Below are 21,524 nucleotides of genomic sequence, written 5' to 3' on the forward strand. Positions count from 1 at the left end.
CTACAATACCCGTCATGCCGCTCGGGCGCACCCTCGGCCCGCCTCCCCGCGACAGACGGGAAATGGAGTTGCCTGCGTCCTCCGCGCGCCCAGGAACTGCAACTCCCAGCAGGCTCCGCGCGCGCCGTGCGTCCCTGCCGGCCCCGCCCCTTCTCCAGGGGACGCGCGACACGGAGTTGGCGCGAACGCCTCGGGCGGGACGGGAACCGGCCGGGCCAGCTTCCAGCGGGGCACCGCCGCCTCCAGCTTCCATGGGGGCACATTGCCTCCAGCCTCCATCGGGGCACATCGCCCCGAGCCCCTGCTGGGGAGCACAGGGGCACGGACACAGCGCGGGGGCACCTGGCTGGCTCGGCAGGGCTCCCAGGGAAGCTGTGGGACACACGCGCTCCCAGGGCGTGCGATGGGGAACGCTGCCCCACCTGTCCAGCCAGAAGTGGACAGCATGCGTGGAAAGTTCCAATCTCGGTAATTCTACACGACACGGTGACTTGGTTGTTATAATTTAAAAATCCCCATCCAGTTAAGCCAGAGTCAGTAGGGCCTTCTAAATACTGAGGCTCTCGACTGGTATGACTCTTCAGAAGTTTTTAAAACAAATATTCCACGAACAACCCAAGAAAACATTGCTTGAAGTTAAGGATATTTGGAGGAAACAGGTAGATTGTGGTTAGTGGGCTCCACAGTAAGGTACAGTGTGTTTATAACTATCCAAAGTAAATACTTGGGACAAGGGAGTTTCTTGGAGGGCTGACATGAGAGGATCTAGTCATCTGCAGCATTATTGATATTTGAACGCTGTAGGACAGATTAAAGAGTTGTTTTGGAAGCAGATGGTCTTAGAACTGAAGATGAAAGATTTCTGTTTGGTACAGAATTCAGGGCAGTTTTGGCTGGAGAACAAATGCTCTCCTGAAGGGGCATTTGTGTAACGCAATCCTGATGAAAACAAGAGGGTTTCTGGCTGGACACCAGCAGCACCATGTGGGCCCTTGGCAAGCAAAAACTTCCACGGGTGTTAATGGAAACATGGGCTTCCAGCTGAAACACAGGGAAAACACTCGTGTGAGGCATAGCATTTATAAAAGAAAAAAACCACTTTTCTACTAACCACTTGGTCCACTAACACCACAGAAAGTTCATTTCGGAAGAAGTATCACTTACAATGAGAGACTAAAAAGCTCTGCTAAGTGGAAGCCTTTCCTTCAAGCACCACCAAGAGCTTACTTCACCAGAGCCTGAAGACTGAGTTTTAAAGACCTTGTGAAAGCCACTCCCTAGTTATTCTTTGGCACAGAATTTCCAGTTTTCAGACATTGTTGCAGTCTATTTTTCAAATGTAGTATAATTAAGGAAGAGTCTCATCCCCGCTACAGTTGCAATTTAGAATTTTGTCAAGCTCCAAGTAAGTCTCAGCTGTGGGTAATCATGTTCCTGTTCAACAAAAAGAAAAGTAGTATGCAGTGCATTGTTTGGGTTTGTTTTCTTTTAGTGCTAACCTTTGCTTGTTAGGTGACATTTATTAACAAGGAGGTGTCTGATACATTTCATTTCATTTGGATACAAGGTAACACATTTCGAACAGAGCTCATGGGTTACTAGCGTTGAATAGTAGATAAAACTCAGTGGAAAGCAGGCTGCATGCATTCTGCTGACAGAGTGACTTGTTACTGAATACTTTTTACTGTCACTATGAGCATTTAACAGCTCAGGTTTATAATGACTGCAACGCTGTACTGCAAGCTCGTGTTTTGTTTGAGCCCTGGCACAGCCTGCAAGTCAGGAAAGCATTAACTGCAGGCAGGTGATGCATTTTCAGAGCAATTAAGGCTTGCTTTAAGATGACCAGCACACAGAACACACAGACAGCAATTCTTACACACGCCCTGGCATTCCTTATAAAACTTCTTGAAGGTTTTTGAAATTAAACTTTTGTTTTCCAGTGGCTCCTGGAGCACCATAATTAGCGGGGGGCGTGTGAAGAAGGGCCAAATAAGCATTTGATCAGAGGTGCAGAAGTGCATATTACCACTGATTTCAGGGGAAAAGAATTAGTTGTGTTATCCAGGCTTTCTTCCTTCCTTGACAGGTACTTATTTCCTGGGTACTTGCTAGGATATAAACAATTAGTCCACAGAATTTCAGAAGATGCCAGATGTCCTTCAGAGTGTACAAACCTGTTTTGCAGGCTGTCACACATAGGAATTGTGTAAACTCAAATGCTACATTTTTAACAGGGCTAGTCGTTTGTTTTTCCACTTAGGAACAGCTGGTACTCAAACCAAAACCTAAGAGGAATTATGATAATTTTACTGGCAAAATATCTACTAGAGTGTAAATGGTCCTGTTTTTTGAGGTGTTAAAGCATTACAGAAGCTCTTCTTGTTTAAATCTCTTGGTGCATCAAAATGTTTAGAATAAATATACTAGCTCTTCATTTAATAAATACTGAAATGCTTTTCTTATTGAGAACCACCAATATAAATCCATCCTCACATCACAACTGACTGAAGTGATCAAAACTGCTTAGAAAAGAGGAGTCTGGCCAAGCTTAGGGTTCACATGTGAGGACTGGTGTGCAGAGAAATTGTCCCCCCACAGCTGCAGTTCTATTATCCTTGTGCTGCCTCTGAGCTATGCTAGACCCTGTACTGAGTTTGTCCAACTCATTAAATTCAGTGACAGAACAATCCACTTTCTTCTTCCTCCTGGGCTTCTCAGATGAATCCACTAAGAGGCTTATGACAAATGCCAGAGCTGGTGTAAAGTAAGAATGGGGAACAGGACTTATTTTTTGGTGAGAGCAAGTTATTCATACAATAAACTCTCCCAAGGCAGCTTCACCACTAGTTTGCAGGCTGTGGTGAGTCAGTCCTGCAGCAGTGAAATGGAGGGCTCCATTCACATGACATTAGGAACAGTGCTCTGTACTTTGGTTGTAACTTCCACCCAAGGCTCCCACAAGCACTTTACAGCCTGGCAGGTACACCTGTGACATACCAGTGCTCTAACCACATGACCTGAACAGAAGAGAAAGATGTCTTTCACTAGAAGGCTCCAAACAGGTTAACAGCTTCAAGCAGTCACTTGCTCACCACCAACAGGTAAGTGTAATAAACTCCATAAACCAGCAACAGCCTTAAAATGGAGGGAGAATTGATTTAGGGTACTGGGTTATGATTGAATTGACTCAGTTTACCTAGAAATCAGGTAGCTTCCTGAGCTACTGTAAGATGGGAAAGAAGCCTTTTGGCTGAGACTGGGAGGAGCAGGAAAGGAATACAACTTCCCTTTCTGGTGTGGCAGCAAGCTGGGGTTGGAGTGACGCACTGTGAGCCATGACCTGAAATTTAAAGGTATTCAAATATATACAGTAGTTATGCACCTAGATGAGTAGCCTGATATTTGGAATTCCTCTGAAGTCAGAAAGAGCCTTTAAAAACAAAGCCAAAGGAACAAGTTATTTACTTAGGGGAAAGAAAAGACAGGAGGCAAGAGGTAAATTATTAAAAGTTTGACTAGATGCCAGGAGTACATAAATTAATATTCTTAAACTCTGGCAAATTCTCTTTCCAGGTAGTCTGTGGAGATGCAGCTGAAAACTAGAGAATAGAAAACACAACTATGTTTCAGCATGATGGCTTTGTTAAGAGCCAGGTCTATCCTAAGCTTTACTGGTGCACCTGGAAGTGCAAGTGAATAAAGAGACTTTTATATTTACACAAGACCATGTCTAATCCAAACTAAGATATCTTACCCTGGAAACATCATTTTACTGATTTGTTGTTCCAACATTGCTATTCAACAAATGCTCTTTCTGGCCTGTTCCTCTCCCTGTGCTGGACACTGGCAGAACTGTGGTCCATGAGACGTCTCACAGAAATGTATTTGAAGCTATTTCATTGAAAGAGTTTCAAATAAAAGTATTCTTTGGTTTTCCAAATGTAGCACCAGAGCATAAGCTCTATTTCACAGTCCAGTTGTAGAATTACTGCAAGTCTGCAAAGAATTTAGAACTTGTCTCACACACATTTCATTGTGGGTTGGCAATGAGCACTTTGGAGATGGATTCCTCTTTTTGAAGGCTCCAATCTAGAGTTAAAGCCTTTTTTAATCACTCCTTTTGTAGCAATTAAACACATGCTGCAGGCTTCAAAAAGGGCATAAAATTAATAGGTTTTGCTTTAGAGAGCAAAAGAAATACACTGATTGCTACACCAAAATACCAGTTTATAATTGTGTCCATCTTCTCAGCTCTCAAATACTTCACATCCTCAGCTCATTATTTTTGAAAATAGTTATGTGTGTCTCTCACGTCTGTGTGTACACACAACTTTTATTCCCCTTGATTGTGTATCTCTAAAAACAAAGACTGACTTTTTTACAAGTGCCATCCCTTTTTTAGGTGACTCTAATTGGATTCACAAGAGTTCTCAGCTGTGTGATCTATTGCTTAGTTACCCTGTATTGTTCAGATCTCAAAGACCTGCAAGTTGGGTACTAGTTGGATCTTTGTTCACAGTGCCTCTCTTTGAATGCACAGGCAGTGCAGCTCCTCCTTAGACAAAATTTCTCCTGTGGCTTTGATACCATGAGACTCCAGACTGAAAAATAAGGGGAGAGTAGTTTCGGTAAGTAGATGTGCTGTCAAAACTGTTATGTGTGTGGGTTTCTTGCTATCAAAGCTTGAAATAAACAAAGATGGGGATTTAGGTGTGCACATTGTGAAGAACCTATGCATAGTTTATAAATCTTATGACAGTTAAAAATGTTGTAAATAGCAGAGGAATTGCTTAATGTGGAAGGAATGTGCTGAGCAAAGAACGCGCATCCAAGGAAGGGAAGAATGAGATCACTTTAATGATGTAAACAGCGACTGAGTTAAGACTAGGAAGCTTAGAGACAGGAGGGAATCTATTTTGAAGAAAGGCAGAGACTGTGTGGTTTCAGAGATCTGAAAGCCAGGTGTAAGATTGGTGGGAGGAGGCATCATGTCAGTTAAAATACTGAAGCAACTGAAAATAAACCATGTTAAGTACAATCCAGACCTCTGTTTATCTGTTCTTATGTTTTCTTCTAGATTAGCAATATTTTGATTAGAAAATTAACCTTTTGCTTCCTTAGAAGCAGCATGGCTAGCAGGACCAGGGCAGTGACTGCCACTGCTGAGGCCACACCTCAAGTGCTGTGTCCAGTTCTGGGGCCCTTGTGACAAGAAGGACACTGAGGTGCTGGAGGCTGTCCAGAGAGAGGCAATGGAGCTGGGGAAGGGGCTGGAGCACAAGTCTGCTGAGGAGTGGCTGAGCATGCAACACTTTCTTTGTGCAGTAACCTCCTGACATGGAGAAGCTCTGAGCTGCCATGTCCACTGCTGGATAGCATAATAACTCTAGGCCAGATCTCCTGCCTTGTAAATGTGGTAAGAGTTTTATAACACTTAAGTTTTATAGGGAATATTTTACATAGTGTCTGTCTCAAGGGAGGGGGGAATAGGAAACTGGTTCCATGTGGGATTTTCATGTGCTTTCTTTTCACCTTCTTTATTCTCCAGAATTCCAGTTGAGGGAGCATGTTGTCCATTAGAGATCCCTTAAGATTTTAGTTTCAGTAATGACTAAAGCAGAATGGCATTATTGTTATGAAGAAAGAATAACTGTGTCATGGGATTTTTAAAGCTGCTCTTCTATGGCTAGTTAACATGTTAACATTGTTGCAGGACATAATTACTTCATTATGGAATTGTGAGAATGAAATAGTGAGCTTGTTTCTAAATAGGCTTAATTAGTCTAGAAGGGTTCTGTGCCAGTATTCTTATTCCAGAGAAAGCAATTTGCATGGGGAATTATTCTGGAGTAGTGGTGGCTAAATCAATTACATTTTCACTCCTTTCTTGAGAGAGAGCATACATTGGTACTGTGATGGTTTAAATAAGAATTTGAAAAAAGTGAACGTTTGTTACCCAAACCTCTAAATATATAGAGAATTTGGCTAAAATTACCAGAAGAAAAATTCTTGTTAGAATTTATGCCAAACACTTCACATTTTTCATAGTTGTTCATGCACATTTATTTTTGTTGTAACTCCATAACTCCTCTTGGCATTATATAACACTGATGATTTTTAGTTTGTTTTGTCCACCTGCAAAGTCACTAAAATAGTAGCATGTAGGAGATTGTTTTTCCAACACAAAATAGAAGTGCTTACATTAAGAAATTAAGAAATAAATTATGTTTGCACTCTGTAAAAACTATTGCACCAACATAAAAATGTCACTGGCATCCTAATAAGCATTGGCTTAATCCAACGTTGCTCGCACAACTACTGTTTTACGCATTGTCCTTAGTAGTTACATATTTTGGCACATGTGGAATGTCAGAAAAATGAAAAGGTATCTTCTTTCTCCAAAGGGTTTGTAGTCTATTAGCACTGCTTTCCTGGGCTATGCACTTCCTCTTTTCCCTAAGCTGGTTCCTATCTAAGTCAGCTTTGAACACAGCAGGGGATACAGACGTTGTCTGTGACTTAATTGACTATGTTTATACTATTGTTATTTTAATCATTATTGTAAAGGAACAGTTTTCTCTTCTGTTGTTTTGCTCTTTAATCTTTTTTGGAAATACTCGATGTAGCACCAGCAACAGCACTCTTTTCAAAGTTGTGGTCTAATTAAAATGTGCTGAACCAAACAGGCAAAATCCACATTGTTCTTGTTTTTGCTCTGTGTGCAAATGACATTAAACAATATTTTGCCTAAAAGCAGCATTGTTCTGTGCAGCTTGTAAAAGTTAATGAACACAATGAACCCTTTAATAGCTCCATTCTTTTACTTACTAGCAGTGTGTACCCCATTCCTTTATCTCTTTCCAGCCATACAGTTAAAGCATCCACTTCACAAAATATGGATTTCTGAAAAATAACTGTTTCAGAAAGTTTTAACACTCTTTTAGGAGATGACTCTCTGTAAGACTGATGTTCCTTGAAGTGCAATAACTTTTGAGAAGAAAAAGTGGGTTTTTTTGGTATGTACATGGATCTCACAGATTTTTAGGATTGCTGAGACGAAGAGATTTATAAGAGAGGTTTTTTTGGGAGTTATTCTGTAAATACCTTTAGAGAATTGGATGGGACTCAGACCAAGCCTGTACTATAAGATTTGACAGTGTAGGTCAGTTGTCTTAGTGAGCAGAAAAAAAAGAGCTGTGCCAGCACAAAACCACCAATGTAGAAGCAACTATACAACCAGAAGAATTCCTTTGTCAGCCTAGCTAATGTTGTTTGTGAAGGGAATGTTACAGTCCTAGCAGAAAACCCACTTTCTCTTGATATGTGCTATGTAATTATGCCAGCAGAATTTCTGAAGTACAGTCAGGCAAAAAAGCTGGCATGAGCATGAAGAGAGAAACCCTGAAGCAGTGCCAGAACAAAACTTTGTTGTTTAAGTTATCTGTGGTAAATAGACCTGAAGTTATTGTTCTGTGACAGATGAATGTCAATCTTTATGTTTAATCATTGACACGATGGTATTACTTACTTTGATTTTTTTATTCAGAGTTTTCATTTTATTATTTTGGCTTAGACACTCTCAACAGCTTCTTTCAAATTAAAGAGCGAAAGATAAAATTTTCCTTACCTTTTCCAGGTGACTGATTTCTGTCACATAATATCAATTTAACATGTTAGAAATAAGAACTGACAGGGATCTCTGGAAGTCTTTGATTTCTCCAGATGTTTAAGGAAACCAAGTCCATAGTGGTTCATAGTGGTCCTTATAAATTGTCCCCAGGTGTCACTCCTGAGTCAGACAGAAACATTTTAGAAAAAATCTGAGAATTGGTTTTCCTTTTTTTTTTCTCCTTCCTGTTGTTTCTGCAGTTGATACTTCTCTTCTTGCATTTCTTTGCCATTGCTCTCTGTAACGACGTCAACTCCAGCAGGCCAAATTAACATGTCTGAATTGTTCTTAGAGGATATCTTGGGGAGCTTTAGAACTTCAGTTGCAGTAATGTAACTGCAGAAACACCTCCCTGGCAACACTTAGTGATTTAAGTGAAATGATTATATAGTCGTAGTTGATAAATCCTTCCTTATTTTGTTCAGCTCTGCTAATTTCTGCCATCCCTTTGAAGCAAAATCAAATACCATGAAGAAAATATTTACTAGTATCACGATGTAACTATTTGGAAAGCCAATGCAAGCTCTGTAAATGCCATAACTGAAAAAGAGCCAAAATGTAACTTTGCTGGTAAATAAGGCATATACTCATTATTCCCTAAAGGTAAATATCACTGTAGGAGAACCACCATTCCAGTCATCTCATTTGGTGTGTTTGCACAGTCTACAAATAACAAAACAGTGTTCTGCTTAGAGGATTTAATGTGTATTATACAAGGCAATGGATAAATTATTAACATAACTACAGTTTCTAAGTAACAATATCCTTTTCTTAATGTCACTTAATGAATTTATTCTTAATGCTTCTGGTTTTTGTTGCATTCATTGGCTGAATCCAATATTTACTTTACAAACAGCTTCTCAATTCAGGTATTAAATATCTCATATTAAAGCCAGTTAGTATCATACACTTCTCCCAAAAATGTGCTTAAACGGTTTTTTGGGTTTTTAAAAAATATTAACTTCCTTCTATCAAAATTACTTAAACATGAAGGTTGCACAAGAATGTGGTTAAGCTAGAAAATATCTTCCTTACTCCTGGACACAGATTTTGAAATCATGTGTGCTTTAGATATGTAGCAAGATCTATCACTGGGAAATATTGCTTATCAAGATCTATTGATTACATGCTTGCTTTCACACCCTTGAGGAGAAGAACTTTTGAATGTTAGGATGTGCAGAAAACAAAGGCAACAGACCATGGCAATTGTAATTCCTCATTGTTTTTTGAACCATTTGTTGCCTGTGTTTTGTCATTACATACATCATTGGCACTGTATATAGCTAAGGGAAAAAGGCTGGGACTTGTATGGTGGTTGTTTAAATGAATGAGACATTAGAGACCCTTTCCTGTCATTGCTCCCCCAGTTTCCAATGTGAGAAAAATGTATTGCTTAATAATCAAGGATTTGTGGTTTGGGGCACATCATTAAAAAAAATTAGTTTATCCTGAAAGGCTGTAGGCTTTGGGAAATAGTAGCCCAACTGTAGAAGGAGAATTATTGCTTCATTCTCTAGAGCTCTAATGAGATGAGCTGTATTGTGCCTTTTACTTGGGTGAAGTTTTCCTAGAGTTTGATTGAAAATATGAGACTTTGTGTCATATGAGAAATATGTTTGAGCTCTTAACTAGCCACATAGGAAAACTGTTCCTGGCCAACTGAGAGGGAAAGAATTTCTGCCACAATATATGATCCCATATATAGGATCTCAAATAGTTAGGCATAAATGAATTTCTACTGTACGTAGAGTTTGCCAGGACTTTTCAAATGAAGATGTTGGTACATTAGTTCACCAAATGTGGATTTCTGTGGTGGACTTAGTTTCACATCCCTAGTAGGTACTCAGCTGTTTATCTTTTTTTTTTTTTTTTTCTGTTTTGTTTTTGGCCTTTTTTCCAGGCCCTAGGAAGTAAAACTCCAAGAACTGACTGGATTAATGAATTAAAGCTGCTTGCCATGTGGTCAGGTAAGCCCTCCAGCCCTTCCTCGTGCTTCAGAGTACATAGAGTGAAGAGCAGGACTATCCCTTTCACTAACACTAAGACATTTAATCAGCTTATCTGTATATAATCTAACCACATCTTTGGTGACCTCCAGAGAGGCATATTTTATTATCTCTTTCCTTGCTTTTAGATCAACAATTCTCTTATTAAGCCCCTATACAGTTGTCATGAATAGTACCAATATAATATAAAGTAGATATCAGCTGTAGGATACACACTGAGGTTTCTTCCCCCAGAGTGTGAATGTATGAAGTCAGAACCAGTTTTATGACTTCAGCACCAGCACTGACCTCCTAGTGAAAGTTCTGGCATAACCCACAGCCTCTACCCTTATTTTCTTTCATCACACCTCAATCAGATCTCATCAATTCCTACTTACCCACTAATCCTGAAGAGGGAGAAAAGCCCATGACAGAAAGCCTTCAGCCTGCACCTGGCCCACAGAAACAAGTGCAGGAGCCACAACAAGCATTTCCATCTGCTAGAGACTAGAATACAGTAGATTTTCTGTTTCCACTGAAACAGTTTGTGTGTTCCCACATGGTGCGTTTTGTGGGAAAATAAGTCTCAGAGGTAGTAATGTGGTATGAAATTAGAACTCCTTGTACATTGTTTTTCTTTTATCTTTCTGTAGTCAAAAAGGCAATGAACTTCTATGTGATAGAGAGAGCCTGTAATTCTGATCTGTCTGTGGCAGTGATACTGGATAGAGTCAGTTATTGCTACTTGCTAGAAATTACTGGTTAACTTTGTATTTAAAATAAATTCTATTAGAATAAAACATCAAGATACAAGTTAGCTGTGTAAACTATTTTCATTGTGGCAGTCTGTAGTCAAAGCTTTTTTTTTTTCGTGTGAGAAAACCAAATACATTTTCAGAAATGTTACATTCACTGTGTACACATCTACTGGGTTGGGTAGGAGATGTCCTATAAACCTAGTTTTCCATGGTTACTGCAGTTTTAGCCCAGTGACAGTTCTGTATCATGGAAAAATAATTGATAAATGTAGATAACATTTTGAATTAAAATTGTAAAATATTATTAGAGCTCTTCTTTCATGACTAGAATGTAATCTTATTAAATTTGTCATATAAATATGGTTAAAAGCAAAAAAAAAAAAAAAAGCTAAAACAACCAAAATGAACTCAGAAAAAAAGCCACCCAAACCCTAATAGATGATAAATGAGGCTAATTTGGAATTGACAAGCAATCACCATGAAAAAAACCCACTAAGTTTTAGAGTCAAGAACAATTATTATGAACTCCTGTTTGGACATCTTCTTTCTCTGCTACAGTTTGTAGTATTTAGCACCTGCTCCAGAAATGTCTTCTATAAATAACCATTTTCTGTTTCAGACAAAATTTACATTGAAAATTACCTTGGTGCAGCTGCTCAGTTTTTCTACAATTGTGAATTGCCAAAAAAAGGAACAGTAATTCCTTGGGGACCTCAGAGTTAAATCCTTTTTCTGTAACGTGATCCCATGTAGTGGAGCTGAGATGGAGGTCCATTATTACTGCCAGCTGTTCTTAGAGCTGCTTGAACTGAGAACTGAGAAGTCCTTTGTAGATGATCCTCACTCTTTTACAATTTCTGTGGCTTTGTAGTTCCATCATTACTGCCCTGATGGCACAGTGCCCCAAAAATGAATACTTTGATAATTTGCTGCTCTCCTGTACTCCCTGTCACCTCCGGTGTTCCAGTGCACCTCCACCCTCGTGTGAAAACTACTGTGAGAAGAGTAAGTAGATCTCTGCAATAATCTGTGCTGTGCAGGGCATTTTCATGGTGTATTTTATATAGGAGTTTTATGTGTTGGACATGTTTACTGTGCATTAGTTAGTTTTTATAATTAATGTAATGCATCTTTTTTATTTCATAAGGCACCGATTCAAGTGGAATTCTGTGGATTTGTTTGGGCTTAGGAGTGATTTTAATACTCACTCTGTTCACCTTAATGGTCTTGTTTAAATGGAAGCACCTAAAGCAACTAAAAGAAAAACTGGAAAACACAGGTGAATAAATAAGAGTCTTCATCAAATAAGTTTAGATCATTCTACATTTTAGTTACTCTTACCATGTAAAAGCTTTGCATTTCAGTCATATTCCAGATGCTGATAACTGTCTTATTTGGCTTGTTTTGTACTCCTCAAATAGTCTCCATGAAGTTATCACAGTTATTAGAGAATAAATATCCAGATGGTGACTTGCAAAAGCAGCAATTTCTCTTTGTTTGCTCTGGATTCTGTCAGGATTGTGTTGTTGTATATTCATACCTTACTTGCTGTTGTTTAGGAAATCATTAATGAACCCTCAAAAGCAAAAATCTTTATAAGGGTTTCACCCTCTTCTGACTGAATGCAAGAGGAATTCTACACAGGCAGAGGATACACATTCAATATTAGCTTTTCATTTTATAAGACTTTAAATAATTTTATTTAATATTGTAGTCTGTGAGAAGCAAATGTGGTATATTTTGTGAAGGTGAAAAAAATTCTTATTCCATTTTACAAATGCTGTATTTGTGAGTGTTCAGACAATAAATAATAACTGATTAAAAATGTGTTGGATTACTTCAGCGCTTATTCTGAAGTATAGGGGTTGTATTGCCATAGAACAAAACATCATGATATGTAACTACATCTTGAAACTTTCACCGTATCTTAAAACTTTCACTGAGGTTAGAACATAGTTGGACCATAATGAAATTTGGATCTTTAATAGCTCTTTGTTTGGTGTAGCAGGCTATATGCACTAAATTAACTTCTGTATATTTACAGACTCCTCTGTGGAGCTGAATAATATTCTCAAGACTAATGCTAAAAGCAGTGTGCACACAGAAGAAATCAGACACACACTTCAAAGTGGAACATTAATGTATTCAGTGGAAGAATGCACTTGCAGTGACTGTGGCTTGGTAAGACCTCAGACTGGCTGTGAAACTTCATTCCCATTACCAGCTACCGAAGAACGAGCTACTGTTCTAGTTACCACCAAATCTTTTGATTATCACAACTATGTTCTGGGTGTTGGATGACTGGGAAAGAAGTGTATTTATACTGAGTAATAATAAATGAGTTATTCCAGTATAGCTGTTAACCTTAATGCTTGCAGTCAGTGGAGCAGGTAGTACATCATCCTTCTAGATCTCCCATTGTGCTTTCATTAATGTTGTCATATTAATTCTAATTCTAGTATTTCGTTAGTCAAGTATTTCTACATTATTCTCACATACTAAACTAGTTATCAGAATTTTTAATTTCTGAAAGTCTTTACACAGGACAGCTTTTCTGCCTTTAGAGATTGTATCAACTTACACCAGATATATACAAATCCACCAATAAATAAGTTTGCAAATATATACTGTTATAGTCGACTCAGATCTTGTGCCAGAAGTTACTTGATGGTACACAAGGACTGTTCCCAGAGGCAGAAATGAAGACCTACAGTACAACCCCAATGTTGAAAGGAATAATTTCACCACTTGAAACAGGAATGTTCTGATGATTGATACCTCATAACATACGAAGGCCCCGGGTTCAGAAGGTGTCACCAGGTCACCCTAAGGGAGGTTGAGGTGCTGTGGAACATCACACCATAGAATCCTGGAATATCCTGAGCCAGAAGGGACCCACAAGGGTCACTGAAGTCCAGCTCCTGGTATTCACTGCAATCCCCATGTATTTCCTGGTGGTACAGGCTTTCCTTTCAGTGCCAAGTGTTTTCAGACTGTACTCTATAAAGATTTATTTCTCTTTTACTAATTTTTTTACTTACCCTTGTCATATTTACAAGGATGGATGATTAGAGTCATACTAGATTACTCTGTGGTCTAAAATTAGGAATGTACTTCTGTCACCTTTTCTTCCAAGCATACTTTTCTAATATTAGGCTACAATTTTGTTCCTGGAAAACTGCAACAACAGAAGCAACCACCACAACAATCGCCTTTATTTGTAGCTACCTTTCTACTTCAGGTTCTTGCATGAATGATGAATTAAAATATTTTATTGCACAACATCTGTGAATGATCACAGCTACAGCATCTTCAGGGGGCTGACACAAAGTTTGGGGCCAGCTGGGAGTCAGGCACTCTGGGTGGTTTTGGCCACACAGAGCCAACAGCCCTCAAACAGGCCTAGAGACCTACTAAATTTGTTATTACCATCACTTAGCTTTCTGGTTTTATTTAACAACCCTTTCCGATCTCTCACCTTGCCCAGCCCATGCTGCAGCAGGGACACGGTATCTCCGCTGTTCTCAGCCTGCCCGTGCCGTGTCCCGGCCCTGCCCGCGGTGACTCTGCCCGGGGCTCCGGGGCTGCGGCAGCGCTGGGCCGAGCGGCTCCGCGGCAGGGAGCACTGAGGAGCCCCGGGCCGGGAAGCGCTCGCCGGCGCTGCCGGGGCCGTGTTTACCTTCCGGGGCGCCGGGCGGGTTCCGGGGCGGGCGGTGGCTGCCGGCCCGGCCGCGGCTGTGCGGGAGAGCGGCGGCTCCGGCGGACGGAGCCCCGCGGGCACCATGAGCGGTGAGTGCGGCCGGGCCGGCCGGGCGCTGAGGGGCTGCGCGGGCAGAGGTGCCCGGGGGGCTCCGGGGGTGCGGCCCTGCCCTGTTCCCCTCCGGGCTGAGGCACGGAGCGCTTGGGGCTCTCATCACCACACCCCGTTCCTCATCCCGGCTCCCCAGGTCCCCCCGAAGTGGTGTTTTACCCCGTTTTAAACCCTAAATGCTGCCCTTGAGCGTGGCGCTGGGTCACAGCACCACTGATGCTGGGCTCGGGCAGCTGTGCTGCCTCAGCTGGGCACAATCGTAGGAAATACTCCTGAGGAAATAAATGACCAAGAGAACATGAGAGGTTAAAAAATCTCAGCAAAGCTCAAGAGCGTACAGTCGATGGAAGAGGTGGAACCATGACTTGTGGAAAAGGGTCGCAGTTGCTGAGTCCCTCAGTGCGGTGAGGATGTGGTGGTTTCTGACCGCCGTGTGTGAGGGAGCTGCTGCGGGCAGGGTGCGAAATCCTGAGGGGAAATGGGCGCTAAATCCTCAGCCTTTTGGGGTGCTTGTCAAAGAAATACTCGAAGCTTTGCATGGGAATTGTGCCCCATAAACTACAGGGCTGGAGGAAGCAATCACTTGAATGGGCCAGCATGGAGAGTTATTTGTTAGGAGAGAAAGAAATTCTAATAGACTTTTCTTGTAGATGTGAAGGATAAGTGGTACTTACTTAATATGTATTAAAACACATTGGCAAGGGTTTGTTTGGGGCTTTTTAAGAAGGGAGGTGCTTTAGTAAAAACTTTGATGGGTCTCTTTTTACAACTTCAGCAATGGAAATTGCAGCCAACATTCTGCATGTGAGAATTAGATCTCATGTTGATCTTCCACCCCGATTTAATACATGGTGAGCTTTGTTGCCAAAGACAGTAAGGAAAAAACTGAAGGGTTAACCGGAGTAACTAAATACTACATGTTTTATGGTTTATTTTCAGTCATTTCTGAAAGTGAACTGAAAAATAAATACACTTTTCTTTTTCTCTGTTTTGTTCTCACCTTTATGGTAAGAAGAAAACAGAAGATTTTTATGGAAGAGATGAGGCAAAAAAAGGATTATTGTGGGGAAACTTGTTGTGAAAAATGCGAGTAACAGTGAAATCTTTCAAAGCATGGGAGAAGAAAGTTTCTCAAATCTTTCAGATCTTAACACAATATAGACTAAATCCTAATTACAAAATTTCTAACAGTCACTATTTTCACATGGAGAACTTCAGCCCTTCAATGATGAATTCAGACTGGGAGTAGCCTTATGCAAATGTATGCAAATTAGAGACTAAATCTTCCTAGGAGACTAATCTTTGAGAGCTCTATTTGGATTCTGTGACTCAAAAGGCAAGGTAACACCTCATGTGGCCTAAAGCTTCATCGTGTAGTTATTTTTATTACCTTTAATCTTATTTTTTTAAAGATAATGAAGAGATACATGTTTATGAGAAGAGAAACATTTAATTACTTAAAGTAGAGTGATGCCTAGGGTGACATTAACAGTTGTGGTTCAATTGCATGGTAACTACCCTTGTGTAGCCCCTGCCAAGAATTGTAAGGTTTTTCCAACAATTTTGATTAGACAGCAAGATAACAAAAAACCCCACTAATGTTGCACTTTGCCAAACATTATTGTTACACAATGCTGCACAGTATTTTTCTAGAATAATGGCAGTCAAATAGATCAGAAAAGAGAAGTATCTTTCATTATCATGCTTGTGTCAGGTGAAGGAGATGGCTCATGTTAACATCTCATCAATTTTGACCATATACTTCTTTTAGTGCCTGTAATAGCACTGGCTGCACTTATTTCTATGCCCAGTTTTAGCCCTTTTAAGAAAAAGAGCTGTTCCTGAAATATAAATGGAAGAACTTCTTTTCTTAATGGCTATAATTATGTTTAATGTTTATTTTCTTTAACCACTGTGTATTTCTAGTGGATGTGAAGGTAACTAACTTCCTGTTGATTTAAGTATTACCTTGACATAACTAATGCTGCTTACTAATTACATGCTCATATTTTATTGTACAGTGCTGAATAGGCTAAACTTTAAAGGCAAGTAATACAAGGAAACAATATTTATGTGCTTGTCAAGAATTGAGGGTGTTGTCATTTGTTTAATGACAGTTTCAAAAAACTTAAAAATGCAACTGTTGGGGGGTGATGCAGTAGAATCATAATAATGTAGTATAAGGTACCATTGAAAATTAGGTTTGTGTTTGTTTAATCTTAAACTCGCGCCCTCAGAACCTGTACTAGAGCAAGCAAAAGGGATTGCAGTCTGAAACTTTGTGTTCAAGACATAAATGCAAGTTATATGAGAACAGTATGAGATTTATTTATTTTACTTACATGCTGCATGAGGTGCTGAAGAGAGCTTTACCTAGAACTGGATGAAAATCCAGCTTTCCTTTATTTGCATGTCAGCTTGCTGCTGCTGTAGGTGTGGATTTTTGTGTCAGGGCATGGAGAGAAGTTTGTTTTAAAAATAGGAAAGCATGACCTTGAACAACAGAAGATGAAGAGGGTCACAGAGGCAGGTGCAGTACCTGAGCCTATTTTAAACCCTTTTTGACTGGGTAGATGCTGGTGGGAGGAGCCTCTAAGTTTCTTACTTTTTGCAACCTTATACTTATGTTTTCACAATTATTTTTAGAGTCACGTCTGCTCTTCCTTTGTTATTGCAATAGTCTAAATACAGCCTTTTTCTGAGTAAGGCTGTTTTTATGCATTCTATGTTTTGTATTTGTAAGTGTGTTGCTGCAGTTTTTACTGTTGTTCTGAATGAGGAGAAGGGTATTGTAGTCAGTTTGTAATACTTTAAAATCAGCTGGAGTTGATAACACTTAATTGGTGCTTTTGTCTGGAAAGATGTTTTTTTTTTTTCCTAAAGAGTTTAGAAAATGAAGATGTGAAACAGGTAAATCTTCAATAGAGCTAGTAGAGGTTTATTTTTACCTTCCACCTACTTGAAATAAAACCATCAGTAAATAGTACCATATTTTTTACGCTTATTACAAAGAAAAATACACCCTTGGCATGAAAAGAGACACAACTTAAGCTTTCAGTTTTTAAAAAAAGTGTTAGACTTAGCGACTATTCTTCTTCTTCTACCTGTAAAATTTCTGTTAAGCAACAGCAGTAGAAGAATTTAAGACATGCATTGAAGAGAAGCCTTGGCCCAGCCCTCTGTAGAGACATGTGGCTTTATATCCCTGTTAATGGTGAGAGTGATCTGAACTGCTTGAGAAATTATTGGTTGTAATCTCCTGCAGTCATGATTGATACCAGTACAAATTTACAAGTTAAATAAAGAGAAAACACACATTGCACTTAATTGGTGTAAAGTTAAGGAGGTTTGGCATCACATGCTTTAGTGGTTTAGAACATCAGTTAGTACAGTGAACATCTGTAGGTATTCTGTATTTATTCATTTTTTATATTGATCACCATTTAGAATCTAGTTGCAAACCATTTTTGTTACCAAATAGATACAAAAAGTCCATAGAGGTGTGAATTTAAAAACTAGTAGGTATTGCATTTGGAAGACAAACTTGGCCCACCTACTGATATTTTCATTTGATTGTTGTTTTTCTGGTCATGAAATTATTAATTGCATGCATTTGTTCTGATGTCTCAAACTAATAATATAAAGATTGTGTTATGCCTGTTCTTTTAGGTAAGTGTGTAGTATGAGACTGTAAGAGTAATGAGTTTTGAAACAACAGAGAAAATCTGCAGAGTTGTGTATACTCAGTGTTACTGTACATGAGGGTTTGCACTAAAAGTTGGGATTGTTTTCCTTATTTGATGCTTATGTGATTTATTATAACTCATGTGGATACATAGGCATGTATGCATCTCCATTTTGGCAATGTGTGTGTGGTAAGAACATTGAATATAGTCTAATGAATTGCAATCTCAGAAGAAGTACAAAGTGGAATGGTAGGAATTATATGAATTTAGCCTTATCTTCACACTGGCATAACTGGCATAGTTGTTATGAAGTTAAAACCCATTTGGTGTGGAGTTTGTTTCTAGAGTCCTGGACTGGCACTGAACATTGTTGGTGTGCAGTGGAGTGCTTGACTAACAGCCCCAGACCTCACACATCACATGTCTGCACAGTTTGAGTCAGTGTTCAAAATGGGAAGTACAACTTCTTGAAAACATGCTGTAGTCAGCAATATCAGCATTATAAAGCTTAGTTAGCAGCTGTGTTTGCATGGTTTTCCTGTTGTTTTCTTTATTCTGGCATACTCTGGGGGTTTTCTTCTGTTTGATGAATATGTGAAACTATATGGAAGATGAATTATATCAATATATTTATAGATTAATATGCATATATATATAATACATTGTGTCAGTATAGTGCATGTTTATATATATATGAGTATATATGTTTAAACAAAGGCAGAATCATTTCAACCAGACAAATTCTGTCCTGTCCTGCTGGTTTAAAAGCAAACTGTTTTGAATGGGATTATGAAGATAGGAAATTCTGGGATTTGGACCTCACACTGTTGGATAGCAAGAGGAAGCACATATCTTTGATGTCATCTCTCTTTATTAGAGGGCTTATTGTGTAGTGTTTGATTTTCAGTGTCTGGAGGAATTTGCTCATGCAGAGTTTGGATAATTGGCTTTCAGTCCATATGTACATTGGTTATATGTTCTTTGAGAGAGAAAGGAGAATAGAATTACTTCAACTCCAGAGATGTCACAAAGGTTTCTGATGGATATGTTGAACTTAAAGTCAGAATAAAGAAGTTACAGAGGCAATGTAGGTTATCTAAAAGAGTAAATTTTACCATATTCATGGGAGTTTATAAAGGATATTCCAACAAGCAAAATATGCTACTGTTGAAATACCTTGAGAAGTTAAAGGTTGTCTTGCAGAGTTGCTTATATATTAACAAAATAGATTTTGTCAGTGCTAATCAGAAGAACTGTGCTCTTAGTTAAATTTTAAGGGATTTATTGTAACTGTTGCTCTCTGTTCACCTGACTTAATACCCTTTCTGCAGTAAGGTTGTTTGACAGTAAGAAGATACTCCTGCTGTTTCTAGTTTTCCATTCTTTTCTAGTGCTATAATGCTGTACTACACTGGTGGTTCTGCTGAGAAGCTCAGGGCAAGCTCTGCATCAGCTTGAATAATTATGCTGTATTTGGTACTGCTGAAATACATCTTCAAAATATTGCTAAAATAAGAATCTTGATGATATTTGAAACAGTATTGCTGCCTGTTAGAGAAAGGCTGCTTCAAACCTCAAAGCATAGTTTATGCTGCATCATTTTACTTAGAGAAAATACATTAGTTAATTTAATGGAATAATTAGCTTGGGAAGAAAGCTTTCAGGGCCCAAAAGGAAGAAATTTGTGTTGGCCCAAATGTGTTTTAAAAAACAATTTATTTTAAAATGTTATGATTTTGTTGAATTTCAGGTTCACAGACCAACGACAATAAAAGACAATTTCTTCTAGAACGGCTACTGGATGCAGTTAAACAGGTGAGAAATCCAACCCACATTTCTGCAGTGACTTACACAGAGTTCTCACTACTGGCAGGGACTGTCTTTGCTCTTTTTCCTTCTCTTTAACAAAGAGAAGGAAAAAGAAGAAAAGGAAACAAAGAAGAAATCATGGCTTCCGCATAGTACTACTGAGTTTTGTCTGCTAGCAAACAACTGCTATGCAGTATTTATTTAAAATTCTTGTCTGGACAGGTTATATATGTAAAATATTGATTTGAAATATATGTTGTACTATGGAATATATATTAGGAATATATGTACTTGTAATCCTAATGTGACTGAACTAAATTGCAGTGTACTGTAAAGTCTAAGTTAATGTTTTAGAGTAAGTAGCAGGTTCTTTTCTTTGAGCTAGGTTTGCAGTGAATGGTTAAAATAGATGTAAAGATGTGGTTTATATATGTATGTCTGGATTTTGCATCAACATGAAGTTCAGCAAGTAGAATTTCATAGACTGGATCCAATTTGGGAGAGCTGTGGGAGGCAAAAGAATGCCTTGGAAGTAACCCAGTGAAATGTATTATAAGGAGTGGTTCTTCCATAATTGTAGCACTGAGCCGGATAGGAGCAACGTTTGGTTTTGTGGGTGTACATTTAAAACTTAAAAGTAGTAATTTCCACTCAGTTTTCAATTTATTGAAGGACCTGCAGGTGTGTTGCTCTAGCTAGCAAATATATATTTGAACTGCAAGAGTAGCCCATTAGTGTAACATGATGCTCTAAAGCACTTTTTGGATGCAGGCTGTATTTGCCAATGCTTTATTTTGTGCTGCTTCCTTTTTTGTTATGACTTTGTTTCTTATATAGAAATAGTTCAGAAAACGGAATTAGTTTATTGTAACAAAAATTTCTTATAATTCCTTGAAATCTGTGTATTGCAGTGTCAAATACGATTTGGAGGAAGAAAAGAAATTGCTTCCGACTCTGATAGCAGGTAAAATAGTCTAAGGTTAACATGCTTGGATTATGTATCATCATGACATAAAACACATGGCACAAAATATTTGGCATACTCAAAAAATTACATGAAAGGTAGATGATCTGAAGCTGAAATAATGTGACTAACAGCACCTCGAGCAGGTGAGGGTGATTTCTCAAATTCATTACCAATTCTTCTGAATGTAACCTGTGCCTCAACTTTCAATCATCATGATGAGACTGTGGGTGTAAGTAGGTTATGCTGCTTGCAAATAATGAGATTACTGCATAGAAGGCATCTTTCACTACTCATCAGGTAATGGTTCACTTTACATTGCCTATCCAGAGATCTGGAATGAAGTTGCTGTATAGAAACATAGTTGATTGGTCCTTTCACATGAGTTCATTACAAATTCTGTTGCAGAGTGACCTGTTTGTGTGCTCAGTTTGAAGCTGTGTTCCAGCATGGCCTGAGGAGGAGCCGGGGATTAGCACTGACAGCAGCAGCAATCAAACAGGCAGCAGGTTTCTCCAGCAAAACTGAAACAGGTAAATTGCTGATTGTACCTATTCGCTTTTAATTAGTTCATGTGTTCAGTCAAGTAATACAATTTCTAATAGCAGTTTTAAGCATTGCACCAAAGTGCAGATTGTTGGTAGGATGCTTTACACTTGGCAGTGTGTTGCAGAAGTAGAGGGAAAATGACCGTTGTGTCTTTGTCTAGTTTAACTTTCATTCCAAGTTTCTCTAAAATATTGCTGTTAGGAAATCGGCACTTCCTACTGTTGCATCATGTATAGTGGCAAATTTATTTTGAATTCTAGCAGGGATAAATGTTGTGTAATTGTGCTGTT

General features: G+C 39.0%; 2 protein-coding genes across 6 annotated transcripts in view; both read left to right on the forward strand.

The window, feature by feature from the left end:
- The first annotated feature begins 3,319 nt into the window (after nt 1–3,319).
- On the forward strand, nt 3,320–13,218 carry TNFRSF17 (TNF receptor superfamily member 17). Of its 5 annotated transcripts, XM_085074811.1 has the most exons (7): nt 3,320–4,631; nt 5,125–5,228; nt 5,329–5,419; nt 9,573–9,639; nt 11,035–11,420; nt 11,563–11,694; nt 12,460–13,218. In XM_085074811.1, the coding sequence occupies exons 5-7, from the start codon at nt 11,249–11,251 to the stop codon at nt 12,714–12,716; spliced, it is 561 nt and encodes a 186-aa protein (XP_084930937.1). In that variant the 5' UTR covers nt 3,320–4,631; nt 5,125–5,228; nt 5,329–5,419; nt 9,573–9,639; nt 11,035–11,248; the 3' UTR covers nt 12,717–13,218. The 5 variants fall into 5 exon arrangements, with proteins under 5 accessions (XP_084930937.1, XP_084930934.1, XP_084930939.1 ...); XM_085074808.1 differs by having other exon boundaries at nt 5,125–5,419; XM_085074813.1 differs by having other exon boundaries at nt 5,125–5,419; nt 11,287–11,420.
- An 839-nt stretch (nt 13,219–14,057) lies between these two features.
- The window catches only part of SNX29 (sorting nexin 29), a 100,137-nt gene continuing 92,670 nt past the window's right edge, over nt 14,058–21,524 (forward strand). Inside the window, exons 1-4 of the mRNA XM_085074807.1 lie at nt 14,058–14,204; nt 19,663–19,727; nt 20,633–20,685; nt 21,094–21,218. Of these exons, the coding sequence (XP_084930933.1) occupies nt 14,198–14,204; nt 19,663–19,727; nt 20,633–20,685; nt 21,094–21,218 (250 nt within the window). The 5' untranslated portion in view covers nt 14,058–14,197. The remainder of the gene's footprint in view (nt 14,205–19,662; nt 19,728–20,632; nt 20,686–21,093; nt 21,219–21,524) is intronic.

Source organism: Lichenostomus cassidix, chromosome 14 (assembly GCF_008360975.1).
Source record: "Lichenostomus cassidix isolate B80296 chromosome 14, HeHo_3.0, whole genome shotgun sequence".
NCBI classification, from domain to species: Eukaryota; Metazoa; Chordata; class Aves; order Passeriformes; family Meliphagidae; genus Lichenostomus; species Lichenostomus cassidix.